This window comes from Carassius carassius, chromosome 19 (genome assembly GCF_963082965.1).
Source record: "Carassius carassius chromosome 19, fCarCar2.1, whole genome shotgun sequence".
Lineage (NCBI taxonomy): Eukaryota > Metazoa > Chordata > Actinopteri > Cypriniformes > Cyprinidae > Carassius > Carassius carassius.
In genome coordinates, this window is record NC_081773.1 from 19,411,434 (window position 1) to 19,428,582 (window position 17,149).

Sequence of the window (17,149 nt, forward strand, 5' to 3'; positions counted from 1 at the left end):
CTATATTAAAGCATTTATTTTAGCAGAGGCTCTTTTGGCAGAATCACTCTCCCTCCATACTGTGACCATGTGCTATGAGATGTGGCCAGCAAATGATTTATACATCTGTTTACATAGAATTTCACCCATGATTAGAGCTATAGATCTGCTCGCTGCATCCATTATCCTGACAGCAGGTAATTATTCAGGTTTCCTCCATTCTGAATTTCACTCCCACAATTAAGGACTCTCAACGTGGTTGAATTAATCCAACATTTACACAGTTCCACTGAGAAGCCCCATATGAGGGATTCCCATGTCACATGACAGTTGCTTGAGATTCAAGTAGCATCTGGCTAAAAATGGATATCTTGATTTTGTGTGTGCTAGCCGTGCTCCTTTTACTTATGTGGCCATTTTTCATCATTGCCAGTGACTCGTGAATACTCGCAGGAAATGGACAAAGAGAGAGCAGTATAGTGTAAGAGAGTTTGTAAATGGTTTCGAGAGGAAACAAAGAGCCAGCTGAGGCGGCGAAAGTGAAAATCTGGAAGATTTCACATTCTCTTAAGCTTGGAATATCCTCCAGGAAACACCTATTCTGAGAGTGTTTCTGCTGAGGCTGGAAAAGCAGCTCCAACCATATATAAGATGAATCCTTAGCTAACTTGTCAGCCATTTCATTGCATATGACCTTTACATACATCAAACATTTGACATTTAATGTTACCATTTTACATGCAATGATAGGATAACCAAAAGATATTTACTACATGGTTGTATATCCCTCCATTTGAGAAGCAACAAATGAATGATTGCACTGACGGAAGCTACTGAGTGTTAGTTTTTACACTATTCATTAGCTCACTAATGCACTCTGAGATTACTGCGCAGCGCCATATACAAAGAATGCATCTTGATTAAACATGCACAGCAGCAATCATTCAACACTCCCAGTCGTCTTACAGTAGAAGGAAAAGAAGCCTAATTTGCCACGCAGATGTTGACTGATATCCAGTGTGTTGTAAGAACTGCTTGGCGTGATGAGCGATCTTTTAAAGCAAATCAGCAGAATTAGGGCTGATTGCAATCACTTCCTCCGAGTTTGATAATGGTGGCCTTCTTTGGTTCACAAGGACCAAGTGGTGTTCTGCACTGAGAGGGAATGTACTTTCTGAATGTGGCCAAGTACTATGTATATGTATATGCTGTTGAATTGTGTGAGGAATGTTTAAGTAAAAAATAAATGAATAAAATGACATTAGTGAATTACACTTTATATTTATGAACATAAACATGCACAGTGCAGTCACTGTTATGGTCCCTATAAAGTACATGTAGCTGCTAGTGAGAAGCACCTGAAAAGTGGTCTCGTGATGCCTTCAAATGCCACAACTCGTTCTGTCCTCCCTGACCTTTCATTTCCTGTGCCGATTGAAAAGCTTCCAAATGCTATGTTTCAAGATTGTCTGACAGAAGCAAAATGTCTCAAAAGAAAAAGTGGTAAAGCTAGTACTTCTCCCCAGATTGCTCTATATTCAGTACCAGCAAATGATGGGAAGTGGTGCATTAGAAGTAAATAAAATATTAATGCCTCTTAAAATGTGTTAAGCTGTATGTAGTGACTTCAATTTGGATCATGTAATTTTTGAATCAGTGTTTTATAATGAATTGTGCAAATGATTTATATTATATTATATTATATTATATTATATTATATTATATTATATTATATTATATTATATTATATTATATTATATTATATTATAATAAAGAAATGTGATGAATGATTTTATTCTCACTGTAGTGTACAGTTAAGGTAATTTTATATTCATATAAACAAACCTACATGCATTTGCATCTTAAACCCTACTGTGAAACAGTCCACCTCTGGTTCTTTGTGGCTCTTGACATTTCTTAATTGCACTTTAAAAGGCAGACAGTGAGAAACCTTCTCACCCCTTTTAGGACCCCAGAAGTCTCATTTGCATGAACCTCTGTATTTGGCAGGTTTATGCTTCACAGGACACATCAGGGTACACTCAGCACGGCTCCGGCACGCTTGTAATTTAATGTCAGAGCTGGCAGTGGTCTGTGTGGCTAAACACTGGTGTCTTTACAAGCCTGATTGTCCTTGTCAAGTCTGTGGCACAAGAGTGATACAGTCTTGGCATTTAGTCATTCCAGACATGCCAAAGAATAACTTCAAAATGGCTGTGCCCCAATTCGCATTTGTCCTAAATAGTATAAGAGATTAGAATAAGTCTGTCCTACATTGAAAATAAGCATTGCACAGGTGGATTTCATAAATACACTCTTAAAAATAAATATTCTTTAATAGAATCAATGGTTCCATGAAAAATCTTTAAATATCCGTGGAATCTTTTCTTTAGTGTTCTTTATAGAAAAAGCTTCTTGAAATTATTGAAAAAGTAGGCTTAATACTAAGAAGGAAAAAGTAGTTGTACTGTGTACTAACTGTGAATGCATATTTATTTTTATTTTTATTTTTATTTTTTGACAGGTGTTCCTATGCAGAAATGCACACTAATGCATGTAATTGTATTATGTACTGTACTATAAATCTGTGAATCGTAACATATCCAATGTCTCTTGAAAACTTCTTAAATGTAACAATATTGTGATAGAAATCCAGGTCTAATACAGAACAGGTGGCACACCTCCCTCTTCAGCGTTTACTCTAAATGCCCATATCAGGTTTTAAGTACCATGATCATACATTTATAATAAAGTAACTCTTGATGATGCTGAGCCATTATGATATTTAACAATTTAGAGGAACGGGGCTTTTGTCTTGGCACCTGTGCAAGCACAGCTCCCTAGAGAATTGAACTTGCCTGATGGCTGTCTCTCAAATATTGTGAACGAATTAATTGTTTCGATTTGGACCAAAGCGCAGTACATGATCAGCGAGGGAGCCATTAATCACACTGAAGCTGCCAGCTCTGCTTTCTCCATTAAACACACATAATGCAACTAGCCACTGTGAAAGCATATGGAAAAGATAGACTTTGGCTGTCTAGTGCATCATGTGTTTTCTACTGTCTGTATAAAGGCATTGAACAATGTGCAGAATCAATTCATGCTCAGTAGTTTAGTTTGTCAGTATGATAACTTGTACATTTTAACTCATTGAGCTCAACTTGTCACTGACAGTTCTGTATAATTTGATTTGCTATTTGATGGATAACGCTATTAGAGGTGTGAAAATGAACTGAATCTGACAGAAAAGACAGGTGGTTTGTCATAAAATGTTTTTCGTTACGTTTTGAGCTCTTCTCTCTTGCAGGCTTAGCAGTTAAATGTTGGGTAGCCACGCAAGGCTAAGGAAAGGGCTACATGACGCCACATGCTAATCGATGAAGGAAACATTTTATGACATCACCAGTTACCGTGGCAATGGCAGTACGCAGCTTTTATCTGCTTGGCAGGCTGAGGGGTTGTCAGACAGGGCGTTGCTTTGTTGTTCTCCTCGCCTGCACGGTGCTGGAGTTGTAACGGCTGTCAATGTCAAACAACGACAGTGCCACTTTAGCAGCCTAATGTGCTCTATGATAAGCATAGACCAAGGCACTCTGTGCTTTTCAGTGCAATGAGTTTTCTGGTTGACCTTGATAAGCCAAATTCAAGGTGAAATGTAGATTTAAACTACCTTCATACAAGATCTTGAGAAGAAAATATCAAAAAATAGCCACATATAAGATTGATTTGGGTTTCACTGTCATGTTTGGTTTTCTTGCCTTTCACAGAGTATTTGTGTGTTTCAGGACAGTGTTTGTGTGGCCAGTGCACATGCCATCCACCCGGAGATAAACGCATACATGGAAAGAACTGTGAGTGTGACGACAGGCAGTGTGAGGACCTGAACAGAGAGATCTGTGGAGGTAATGCACACAAACACACAGAGCAGAATGAGATAAGCATTAATGGTGCCATCTCTAGATGCTGCTTGTCTATGGGCCATAGTAATGTAATGCTCATAAAGACTGCATTTATTTGCAAAAAATACAGGAAAAATGTCTCGGTTACGTATGGTAACCCTCGTTCCCTGAAGGAGGGAACGGAGACGCCACGTCGGTGACCGACGAATATGGGATATCGCTTCGATAGACCAATCTACTTTGAGTGTAAACTAAACGAGCCAATGCACATTGGCATGCAATTATTGCATCCAGCTGCCGCTGATCACAACGTGATTATAAGAAGGCAGCAGGTGCAATGCATACCAGGTTTTCGCTGAGGAGCCGAGCCGGGGACCCGGCAGCTCAGTGGCGGTACATCAACCATGGCGACGGGACATGGCGTCTCCGTTCCCTCCTTCAGGGAACAAGGGTTACCATACGTAACCAAGACGTTCCCTTTCAGTCGGTCACTCTCAACGCCACTGTGGGAAACGCATACTTGTGTAGGTCCCGCGACCAGCTGTGTGCCAGTGCGTCCATGCCGAGAGTTCCCTCGGTCAGGGAGTAGATCAACTGGCAGTGAGAGGTCTCTGGAGAAGCAAACAGGTCTACCTGAGTGGCTCAGAACCGTCTCCAAATCAGCTGGACCGTCAGGGGATGGAGTCGCCATTCTCCCGGGAGCATTGCTCGAGACAGCTTGTCGGCTGTACGATTGAGCAGGCATGGAATGTGAACGGCACGAAGTGACCTCAGAACCTTCTGACTCCAAAGGAGGAGGTGGCGAGCAAGTTGCGACATGCGACGGGAGCGCAGACCACCTTGTTGGTTGATGTACGCAATGGACCAGCACATGCTTGCCTCGTAAGAGACCTTTGAGACAGTTCAAGGCAAGGTGTACTGCTAGCAACTCTAGGCAATTGATGTGCCACTGCAGCTGTGGGCCCGTCCAAACCCCTGAGACTGCATGCCCGTTGTACGTGGCCCCCCCAGCCGGTGGTGGAGGCATCCGTGTAAACCACAGCATGCCTGGAGATCTGCTCTAGGGGCACCCCTGCCCGGATAAATGCAAGATCTGACCATGGGGTGAGGTTTGGGCAACAGGTAATGAACTCACCCAGAAACGCACGGGTGAAACAGCATTCTTAAAAGGACAATCTGTCGTCTTTAAAAAGACGCACCAGTGGAGCTCTTTTAGAGAGAATTTGCTCATGTAGGAAATGCTCTTTCAGTGCTGAGGCGCACAGGGGAGATGGCCGCTTGCCACAGGACAGGGGGTAGTGCAGCCTGAAGTGTGCAACCCACTCGATACTGGAACGACCGCCGCTGTAGCGCCGTCTCGCCAACACAGGAAGCTTCCCAGAGCGTGCTGAACTCGCAGTTCACAGTAGACACAGTTGAGGTAAGCAGAACGATACTGTCGCTCGGCTTCGAATCGAAAAGCTGGTATGCATTGCACCTGCTGCCTCCTTATACTCACGCAGTGATCAGCGGCAGCTGGATGCAATAATTGCATGCCAATGTGCATTGGCTCTTTTAGTTTACAGTCAAAGTAGATTGGTCTATCGAAGTGATATCCCATATTTGTCGGTCACCGACGTGGCTTCGAGAGTGATCGATTGAAAGGGAACAGCCATTCTGTGAGATGTTATTAAATTTGCTGAATTTCCAGCAGCCATTACAGTCTTCAAAGTCACATGATTTTTTCATATGTTGATTTGATGCTTAAGCATTTATAACTATCAATGTTGAAAACAGTTATGCTGCCTAATATTTTTGAAACCATGATACATTTTTTCCCCAGGATTATTCAATAAATAGAGTTCAAAACAACAGCATTTACTGAAGTGTTAATTCATAAACATTTATGAAATTTATTTATCCTCAGAGATTTTGGTCCATATTGACATGTAACATCACGCAGTTGCTACAGATTTTTGTCTCCACATCCATAATGTGAATCTCATGTTCCACCACATCCCAAAACTGCTCTTTTTGTTCGAGATCCGGTGACTGTGGAGACCATCTGTGTAAAGTGAATTCATTGTCATGTTCAAGAAACCAGTCTGCGATGATTTGATCTTCGAGATGGTGCATTATCCTGCTGGAAGTAGCCATCAGAAGATGGTTACACTGCAGTCATAAAGGGATGGACATGGTCAGCAACAATACTTAGGTAGACTGTGGCGTTTAAATGATGCTCAGTTGGTACTAAGGGGCAAAAAATATGCTGTTACAAATGACTGACTAAAAATTATCAGTTCTAGCGTATCCATTTCACTATCAATGAAAAAAATATATAAAATATATCTGCTACCAATATAAACCTTAACAACTATAATCCTAAACTGCATAGCAGTGCCATTCGAGGAACCCCCTGTGAAAATGTGATGATAGATTAGCTCAAGCATTTTACCCATGGTACACCCCTGCATCTAAAGGATAACATTTCTCCTCTTTGGTGGGGATACAGATTTAATGCCACTGCTTTCTGAATGCTTATTGTGTTGTGTCTCTAAGCGACTAGCCACACAGCTCGGCCCACTGGCCTTGTGTGGACCAGCCCTAGGAGATGTTTAAATATATATAGGGCTCGTCTGCTGTGACTGCCCGAGTCACACAGACAGATGAGAGCCTGCTTACGGAGGAGAAGTGTGGAAACACAGCGTGCCTCCAGCTCTCAGCTCAGAGAGAGACAGCCGTCACACACGCTGATGAAACATTCATCTCAGCTAATTGCGTATACGGTCCTGCAGGACTGAATTGGTGTTCAAATAAAGGGCAGCCTTCAGATATGCCTATCATGGGATCTTTAGCCCCTTGAGAAGCAATTCTAGCTGTATTAACATGAAGGTGTTGTCCTGAAATGCAGGCTCATCAATATTTCAGATTGGATTTATATCGTTTTATGAGGCACTTGCCCGAGAGTTTAAGACTAGGCTACATTCTTTAGCGAATATACTTCCAAAGATAGGTATGAGAAACACCGCAATTTCGAACATGCCCACACTCAAATTGCATTTACGGGTGGGATAATGGGTAATCGCAGGTGCGCTTTAATTGAAAGGACTGGGGTGCCACTCACCAAAGCAATTAAATGCTCTCGTAGACTGGCTGATTGAAGCAGTCAAGCATGTAGCTCTACCAAGAGTGCATCAAATGCCAAGCCTGTATACCTACGCCCACAAAATAAACGGATGAGAGAGACAAAGACAAAGCCACATAAAAAGTTTTTTTTTTTCATGCAATTATTATAAGGTGCAATGGGAAGCGCACACACCCCTCCCTCCCTTAATGAACACTGTAATGACCAAAAAAAAACCTGTTTTCTTTTTATCAAATATTGATGGTACAACATAAACTGTGTTGTTAAAAAATAAATGGCAAATGGTTTGTTTTGATTAAACATCACCCAGAAATAAAGGGATACGTTAAAATGACTCTCCAGTCTGGGACAAAAGTACATATTTATTTGAAATAGCCACTACAGTGCCTGTTCTGTTTATTTAATCAATTTGGAATTTCATAACTTCCCAAATAACTATTTTATAAGAACTCAATTTTAGTACAAGTATATTTCACAAATGAATCTCCATTGTGATTTGGCCCACAACACATATATTCTCTCAGTTGTGGAAAATAAAATATTGAACTATTTTATTTATTCTTCTCCTTAACAGAGACTTTTAGTATAGTTTATATAAAACACCTGCTATATATCTATAAGTGCTTAAGATAAGATATCCAGAAAACATACTGAGCACTGAAGAGACTGTTTATATTGTTGTCTTTATTTTTATTTTGAGTCACATTCTTTGGTTTGGTTTTAATATCTAGAACACATTTCTGTCCAGCCAGATGTAGTCTAGGGGAATTCCTCTTTTTTTTTTCTTTAACGAGCACTGTTCCAGAAAGGAGTTGTTTGGAGGAGGAGCTGTTCTATAGCTCAGTGTGCATCTCAAAGTGAGTCACCAATTGCTCTTTAAAGATTAAGAGAAAAACACTGTTCAGCTTCAGGGAACATTTCGTTTCCTTACAGCCTACATGAAATAACGCCCATGCACAGATCTCCCAAAGTGGCGCTCTTGTAAATACCTTTGAATGTCAAATAAGTGACCAGAAGTGATGAGGACATTCAAAATGACCTTTAACTTAGACTTAAAGGCCAAAAACATACTTGCATACTACAGCTTTTCAACCCATTTCACCGTTTTGTAATATTGCAACATGACAAGCTTTCTTTTTGGAAAGACATGAAAAGACAACTTTTTTTTACTGCCATCACCTACATACTTGCTACTGTTTTACATGTTATAAACCATTTTGGGAAGTATATTTGAACAATATCATCGAAACAAAAGCGCTGTTGTTCTGAATGCTCATCCCATGACAACTGCAAGTATGTACTGTTTTACAACAAGAAACAAGAAACACCACGTTAATAGACCTAAAGTGCAACTTTTGGATACAATATTTCTTACAAACTGTCTTCTTTCTTTGCCAACTAACATCCAAATAAAGTGAAAGCACTCCATCTTCAAGCAACACAGTAGTAGTGTTTCTGAATTAATCAGTGGTTTTGAACCAATCAGTTCAGTGATTGAGTCAATGACTCACTCGTTTCGTTCCTGAATGAATCAGTGGTTTTGAAAAAAAAATCAAGTCAATGAGGCAATGACTCATGCGTTTTGTTTCAGAATATATTAGTGTTATGAACAATGAACGAATGACTCATTCGTAAAGACAGTCCCTTGTTGCCACCTTCTGGCTTAATGGTATAACTTGCTGATAGAACCGTTGAAAATCACGACTATACTACTATGCTAGCGAAACAAAGAATTTAACTGAGCAATTTATACAGTCAGATCATTACGAAAACCATAAGACTGAATCATCCAACATGATCAGAGAGGCTTTAAAATGGCTCATCCCATGGAGTCCATAAGTGATAAGAACCATATACCGCAACACCATTAGCCAGTCAGTAAACGAATCAATGTCTTTTTGAACCAATTACATTTGCCTGGATCAATCAGCCCGTTGCTTTGTTTTGGCAGATATAAATGTGGTTTTCTTTGGTAAGGAGAGAAAGTGATTGTGTGTGCACACATTTGTGTGTGCACGCATTTGTGTGTGCACTGTGTGTCTCCCCCAGGCCACGGCTTCTGCTCGTGTGGCCGCTGTATCTGCAGTAATGGATGGTTTGGGAAGCACTGCCAGTTCCCCCGCAGCTGTGAGATGACGGACGAGCAGAGCAAGAGCCTATGTGAGACGGCCGACGGCGTCATATGCTCTGGAAAAGGTAGGAGGGATGACGCCTTGAGCGGCACCTTAAGACTTAACATAATTGTCAGTCATCTCTTAAAAATGAAAGTGGGTGCCCTTATTTGTTGGTGGGGAATGAGCTATTAAAATTGATTTCCCACATATGCTCCTTTAATAAGATGGATAGCAAACACAAGTGAACAAAACTATTTCCACCAATCAGTTCTGTTCTTAGGGGGGGGGGGGGGGGGTTATGCCACATTTAGTTGTTAGAGACAGAAAGTATTGGTGAGAGAGAGAGAGAATGGGATTGGTCAATCAAATTTGCATCTCCAGGAGCTGTGGCATAGTGGTTAGATGCCATGATGGGTTCAAGTCCTGCTTGCATCATGTTTCAGTATCTTGTGTTAATGTCACCCAAAGAGATTACTATCGACAAAAAAAAATGTATGCCATTGTAATGTAGAATATATGTGCTAAATTGAAAAGATTAAGGAGGAAAAACTACAACTAAATCAAAAAGCTGTGTAAAATGAACACTCGCCATGCATGTTTCCTGCCTATTTGTTCTATTAAAAGGTAAAGCTATATAGACTATTATTGCTTTTTTTTAAAGTCAAGCAAGAACGGTAAAACATGTTTGCTGACAGTCTGACAGAAACTTCACGATATAATTTGCTCTTCCAACCTGTATACCTGCTCTCGAAAACCACACACAACACTGAAAATTAAGCTTTAGGTTTTACGCTTTAATAAGAGGCCAGTTTCACTATTTGTATATGACCTGTCAGCATCCTGAGAAAAAAACAATAAAGCCTAGCCAATTTCTGCTTGACACATAGTCCTCTGAGTATTCTTCTTCTTTCTCTGGGCATGTAAAGTGACACACTAATACGCTTTATATATAGGGCTTGTCTGAGCCAATGACAGAACACTGTTTGTTTTTGTTGCCTGGCTGGAGAAAATAAGAAATTCCTCTTTAGATCTGGTTTCACATGGTCTACTCAGTAATTTTCTCGAATTAATGCTTGGAAATCAGCAGAGAGTTGTTCTGCTTGTCATAACAACATCAACATTATTAAGACTGAAACACTGGAAGAATTAAATAGATTTTTTTTCACAGTAAAGATTCATGGGTAGGTGAATATGTGGGTTGCTTGTAGCTCACAGGAGAATAATACTGTGGGAAATGACAAGGGATGTACTACTGTTTTTTATGGGCTGCCTACACTTTGATTGATAAGACTGCCTTCAAAAGTATGTTCTTTGAAAACTTTGTAACTGTATCGTGTTTGTAAGGTACAGCACAGCTGTTAATGACAGACCAGTGCCCAAATATAATGCAATTTCCTGGATCCTATAATGTAGTTTGAGAATCCCAGCTCATAAGACTTGTTTTACAGAGTCATGTTGACTAATATCTGGAGACCAATATCTGAGTTTCTGCAGAGCATCGTTAGCCTAAAGACATTGTAGAAATCATTGGCACCAGTGGTCTCTATATATGATCCACTGAGGATTATGTGATGCTTTGGGGAAACTCTGTCCAGGTTGGTTAGTACAATTTGAACACAGCTAATGCAGTGCTTTTACAAATTATGATATTAAATGACCACACAAATGATGAAATCCAATTACCATTTATTTTACACAATATTAAATCAAAAGAGGACATAACTCTTGACCAGTAAAACTTATCCAGCAATATTGGTGATTTAAATTATGTGATACCAAAAAAATTGCTTCTCCATTTCAAGAAACTGCAGTAGAATAAAGATTACTGTTACTGTTACCACCATGTTACTGTGCACATGTAATTATAATAGAGTAACTTTCTCTGAAAAAAAAACTTTTATTAATAGTACTTTAAAGGAATAGTTAACTAAAAATTAGTGGAAACTTTACTAACCATCAGGCCATGCAATATACAAATGTGTTTCTTCATCGGAACAGATTTGTAGAAATTTAGCATTACATCACTTGCTAACCAAAGGATCCTCTGCATAGAATGGGTGCCATCAGAATGAGAGTCCAAACAGCTGATAAAAGCATCATAATAATCCACAAATAATCCACACAACTCCAGACCATCAATTAACATCTTGTGAAGTGAAAAGCTGTTTGTAATAAATCCATCATTAAAGTTTTTAATGTCGAACCGTGGTTTCTAGCTAGAGTCATCTATCCATAATATTGCTTTTTCTAATGAAAATGTCATGCCATGTGAATCAGTAGAGAAATATGCACTGATCAAGCACAAGCAAAAACAGTCCAAAAAGGTTCTAAACACATATGTTGGTAGAATATTTGAGTTTCACAGAATGAAGAGTTATGGTATTCTGACATTGATTTAAAGTCAAAATGTCTTAATGATGAATTGTTTCTTAAGAAAATGCAGCTTTTCACTTCACAAGACATTAATTGATGGACTGGATTACTGGATTATTACTGGTCATGTTGTAGATCATTTGTGGTGCTTTTATCAGCTGTTTGGATTCTCATTCGGACTGCACCCATTCACTGCAGAGGATCTATTGGTGAGCAAGTGATGTAATGACATGTTTCTCCACATTTCATTTCAGATAAACTGAGGGTGAGCAAGTTTTCAGCATTTTTTTTATTTTTGAGTGAATTATTTTTATAAATATACAGTAGAATTCCACATATTTACATTTTAATAAATTTTTGACACAAATGTATTTGTCATTTATCTGAAGTGATCCAAAACATGGAAATAATCATTGGCTTATTGGCATTAGCCAGAATTTTATTAATGGTGCACCTGTATCATCAACCAATGCATATTATTTCCAATTGGCCAAATATTGGCTGATCGACTGGCCTAGCTTGATTATTGGTCTATTCCTGACTCAGTAGGAGCATGAAATTTGACCTTGTAGACAACAGCTGTTTCACACATTTACAGAGAAAAACAATTTACTCAAATTCAATTCCAATTAGGAACCATATCACAGCTTCAAGTGTTTTATAATCATGAAATAGCACAGGAAAATAAGGGAAGACTAATGGATCTCCAATGTTTGTTTGACTGAAGGCTAATTTGTTCTTGCAGGCTCTTGTCACTGTGGTCGCTGTATCTGCTCACCACAGGAGTGGTACATTTCAGGGGAATTCTGCGAGTGTGACGACAGGGATTGCGACAAACATGATGGGCTGGTTTGCACAGGTTTGTGTTCAAATGCTGCAGCACTCCTCCAAACACCCACTTGTGCGCTGACAGATCTCTTTGTGACGAATATTGAGGTTCTCTGATGTGGCTGCCATTTGATTAGACAGCTCTGTACGACTCTTAGGAGCCGTCCAATCAGTGGGCTCCTGCTGTGTTCTTTTCGTCCTGCTTTTCAATGGGAAAGAAGCTCCAGAGAAAGTCGAGGTTTTCCTTAAAAGCCTTGAAGAGTTGACTAGTCAGTGCTAACAAAAAGCACAATAAATATTTATTTATAAATAAATATTTATTATCACGATAGCTCAAGGGCTAGAAGATGCTTGGACAGCTGCTTAGAAACTTATTGGTCTAATGACTTCATTACAAATGAAAATTCAATGTATTAGGGAAAGCCGAGGCTTAATTTCATGCACAACAGATGCGAATTCCGACAGTTTTGGGCACTGACACAATATACGGCTCTCAAGCTTTCTTCTGAGCAAAAGCTGCTGTCACATTCAGAATACATTCTTCTAGCTGCATATGTAAACAACAATCGCCTCCACTGATTGACAAGTGGCAGCCCACTTCATTGACCGAACCTATGGAACTACAGTATACAGTGCCCTCCATAAGTATTGGAACGGTAAAGACAAAATTGCTTTCTCTGCTGTGAAGTCATGACATTTGCAAATATGATTAAAAGATGAATATGCGACAAAACTACACAATGTCACATGTTATAATCTTTCGACACATACATGTTTTACTAAATAAAAAGGACAGCACTTTTTGAGGTTATCCCACTATTTGATGAGCATAAGTATTGGAACAGCTAGTTTAAGGCAGATGTAAAAGATTAAAAGCTAATATTTAGTTGCAGATCCCTTGCATGCAGTCAGATCAGTGAGTCTGCAACCCATAGACATCACCAGACTCTTGGTCCTATGCTTTGAAATGCTTTCTCCCAGCCTTTAATGCAGCCAATTCCAACTGATGCTTGTTTTGTGGAGTTTCTGTCTTTAGCCTCCTCTTCAGCTGGTTAAATTAATGTTCAATTGGATTTAAATGTGGAGATTGATTTTGGCATAAGACTTTAAATTTCTTTGCCCTGATAAAGTCCTTGACTGAACTGGCAGGGTGTTTTGGGCCATTGTATCCAATGTGAAGTACTTTCTAATGAGTTTGGTGGCATTTTATTGAATATTGGTAGCCAAGATGATTTTGCACCCTTCCAAATTCATTCTGCTACTGCCATCATACATTAAATTAAAATGAAGAGACAGCCATGCATGCCCATGCCATGACATCACCTCCACCAAGCTTTACAGATGAGGTTGTATGTTTAGGATCATTTGCAGTACCCTTTTTTCTCAACACTTTTGCTTTCCAATCACTTAGATCAGGGTTATTCAAATCTTGCCCTGGAGGGCCAGTGCACTGCAAAGTTTAGCTCCAACCCTAATCAAACCCACCTACCTGTGATTTTCTGATGATCCCAAAGACATTGATCAACAGGTTCAGGTGTGTTTGATCAACTCAGTACCAAAACACTACTGGCTCACATTTGTTAAGAATCTTTCCTATTTTTGGTGCTGATCAGAGGTTTGCATCTTGCTGTGTAGCTTCTGTAATTCTGTGTCAAAATCTCCTGCAGACTGTAGATTGACAGAGCATCACCCCAGCTTTCTGGAAGTTGTTGGTGATTTTACAGACATGTATTTTAGGGTTTATTTTCACAGCTTTTATGATTTTTCTGTCATCAACTACTGTTGTTTTTCTCAGCCAATTAGGTCGTTGTTGGTTGCCGACGTCGCCGGTAGTTTCCAAACTCTTGATTTCTCCATGCCCTTTGTTTTTCCTATAGTTCTAATTGACTTCCTCTTTTCTTTTAGCATCCAAATTGCTTGCTTTTCTTTCAAAGTCAGCTTCCTTGTCTTCATCCTGGTTAGTGTGTGTCATCGTCGAATTCAAGACTTAGACTGCAGAAGCAATGGATATAACTGATAAGACAAATTCCTTGTTTTTAATGTCTGAAGAATTAATCACTTGCATTAATTAATTAATGCAACAGGACACAGCTGAACACTTAGAAAGACCTGTGAGGCAACTGTTCCAATACTTATGCTCACATCAGATTGTGGAATGAACTCTAAAAGTGCTGATCTTCTTAGCTGGTAAAACATCTTTGTGTCGGATCACCCAGTAATAAAATGTGACATTCTGTAGTTTTGTCTCATATTAATCTTTTATTCATATTTACTGTTTTCTTGACTCAACAACAAACAGAACAATTTTGTCTTTAGTGTTCCAATACTTATGGAGGGCACTGTATGTACCCTATTGTAAATTATCTCCTTTTAAGTGGCTGCAGAAAATGTTAAGACACTCTGTATACTTTAATATGGAGTTTTTTTGCCATACACTCTGCTACATGCATTAAACTTTTACATTAGCATGTTTCTAAGATAATGTGTTTCATTACACAATAGTTTTTTATAAAATAAAACTGTACTGTTTTGAGCCAGAACATATAAATAAATTGTAATTTGGAAAGGAAGCAATATGTGTTTCTTTTCGTCTATATTTTTTCCACATTATTAACATTAGAAATTTTGTTAGAAATATTTTATTTTAAATTATAAATAGTGTTGGGCAACAATTAATCACATCCAAAATGCATTTTATTGTGTACATAATATATGTGTGTGTACTGTGTATAGTTATGTATATAAATACACAAACATGCAAGTATATATTTAAAGGGGTCATCAGATGCTTTAAAAAAATGCATCACAGATGCCTGTCTTTGTGACGTAACACAGCCAGGCCCCTCCCACAATAGTTTGATTGACAGTATCAGCACAGACTGGACTGGAGTCTTACCTTAGACCCGCACTGAGTGAGCTGTCATCAGTCCACCATTGTTTCATTGCTGGAGTAAATGTAGACAAGAATGTCTCCTAAGCAATTGAGGTATTTTTGTTTTGTTGGATGTAATATTAAACATAGCAGTCGTCATTTTCTCCCGACATCTGAGCCCCTGAAGACACTGTGGATTAATTTTGTTTCTGAAGGGAATGTGCCCCGATCTACCTAAATGCATCTATGTTCATGCAAATCATTCGTGGTCCAGCTATACCAACAGAAGAAGTGAGTATAAGGTTTTTGAATGAATCTTTGCAAATCGCCTTTGCTAATAATGTGCTAATTAGCAAGTTTCACAATGATTGCGGCTCAAGTAAACTCACTGTGAGAGGCTCGGAAGACAGGAGCGGGGTCAGCAGAGCTCATTTTCATTTAAAGGAAAATGCTACAAAATGGCTTGCTCAGCTAAGACGTATATATGGGAACTCCTCCCTTCTCCACTTTCGCTGAAATCTTATTGGCTAACACCAGCTGGGGGCAGCTGGCTAATTGACGCGAAGCATGCAAATACTGACAGGTCAGCGGGCAGTATAAAATGCATGGGCACGAAAATTACGTCAGAATCTCTTTCTTCACGATAGAAGTCTTATCTAAGTCATCGTGGAAGTTGCAATAGAGGACTACTCACCCTGTTTTTCCTCTCCGCTTCCGATGGCTGCTAATGCTAGATTCGGACCTTCACCAGTTCTGTGTGACCTGCCTGGGAGCCTCACACAGACCACACATGCGCCCACTGTGCCGAGCTGCCAGTGCGCGCCCTCAGAGCCAGAGTGGCTCGGAAAACAGCGGGAATGAGGCTCACTGCCGCCAGCGAGCCGCTTTGACATCGGCGTGGTGGACAATAGCTTCGATAGCTAGGTAGCTGACTCGTGGCTCCTCCAGTCGAGATGCTGCCAGACGGCATTGAGGCATGCAAGAGCTCATGGTGAAGTCGTGGGCTGCACCCCAATCGGCGCGCACCCACTCTGCCACGCAGGCAATGTTCACGCACGTGGACGGGGCGGAAACCCTCCCCCCCATCAAAGGAGACTGTTACGGCGCACCTGTGCCCGTCTCATTGGGTTCAGACCACAGCCTGCCTTCCATGCCGTGCAGTTCACGGTCCATAAATGGACAAAGCCTATACTTCTGAGGGAAGGCAGCTTCTGCTTTTCATGCCAGGGCAATACTCAAGGTTTTTCAGGCAGACGGTGGCACAGTAGCGCTGACGTCATCAGGGATCTGCGCGCGGCAACTGATCTCGCGCTGATGGCTACTAAGCGCTCTGCTCAGCCGTTTCATGGGGCTCATGGTCGTCCTTACAGGCACCTATGGCTTACCCTAGATGACCTGGAAGACGCGGACCGTAGGACGCTCCTAAACGTTCCAGTTGCCCCCTCTGGCCTCTTTGGTGACGCCATGGAGTCATGGAGCGTTTCTCAGAGACGCAGAAAGCGCGCCAAGGCGATGAGCCACATGATGCCCCGTCGCTCACTCCAGTCATCATCTGCGAGGTTCCGCTCTTCTGCAACTCGTCAGGCTCTAAGACCAGCTAAAACAGCCCGCCGTGGCACTCCGCTCTGAACCAGATGCTCGTTTCGGCCGAAACCAGCAGTGGTAAGAGCCTGGGAGGAAACTTCAGGGTCAGTTGAGGACCCAGCGCCGCGAGAGAGCCAGCGTGCCATCCTTGGCCACCGAGCCGTCTCCCTGACTGACCGATAAAGTGAAAGAGTGAGTGCGCGGGAGGCCCCGCCCCAAGCGCCATGTTCAAATGCATCATGTCCCCCATGTTCCTTCGGGCGACAATTGCTATGTGTGTTTAAATGCTGTTTGTGTGAGTTCCACAATAGAAGCATGTACACAATCAACAAAGAGCTTTTTCTTTCTCTTACACTCAACACTGTGTCACTCG

The 17,149-nt window shown here is 40.6% G+C and overlaps 1 protein-coding gene across 1 annotated transcript in view; it reads left to right on the forward strand.

The window, feature by feature from the left end:
• LOC132095309 (integrin beta-like protein 1) overlaps nt 1–17,149 on the forward strand; it is a 44,670-nt gene that overhangs the window by 21,142 nt on the left and 6,379 nt on the right. Inside the window, exons 8-10 of the mRNA XM_059500160.1 lie at nt 3,768–3,884; nt 9,055–9,201; nt 12,238–12,351. Coding sequence (XP_059356143.1) covers nt 3,768–3,884; nt 9,055–9,201; nt 12,238–12,351 — 378 coding nt within the window. The remainder of the gene's footprint in view (nt 1–3,767; nt 3,885–9,054; nt 9,202–12,237; nt 12,352–17,149) is intronic.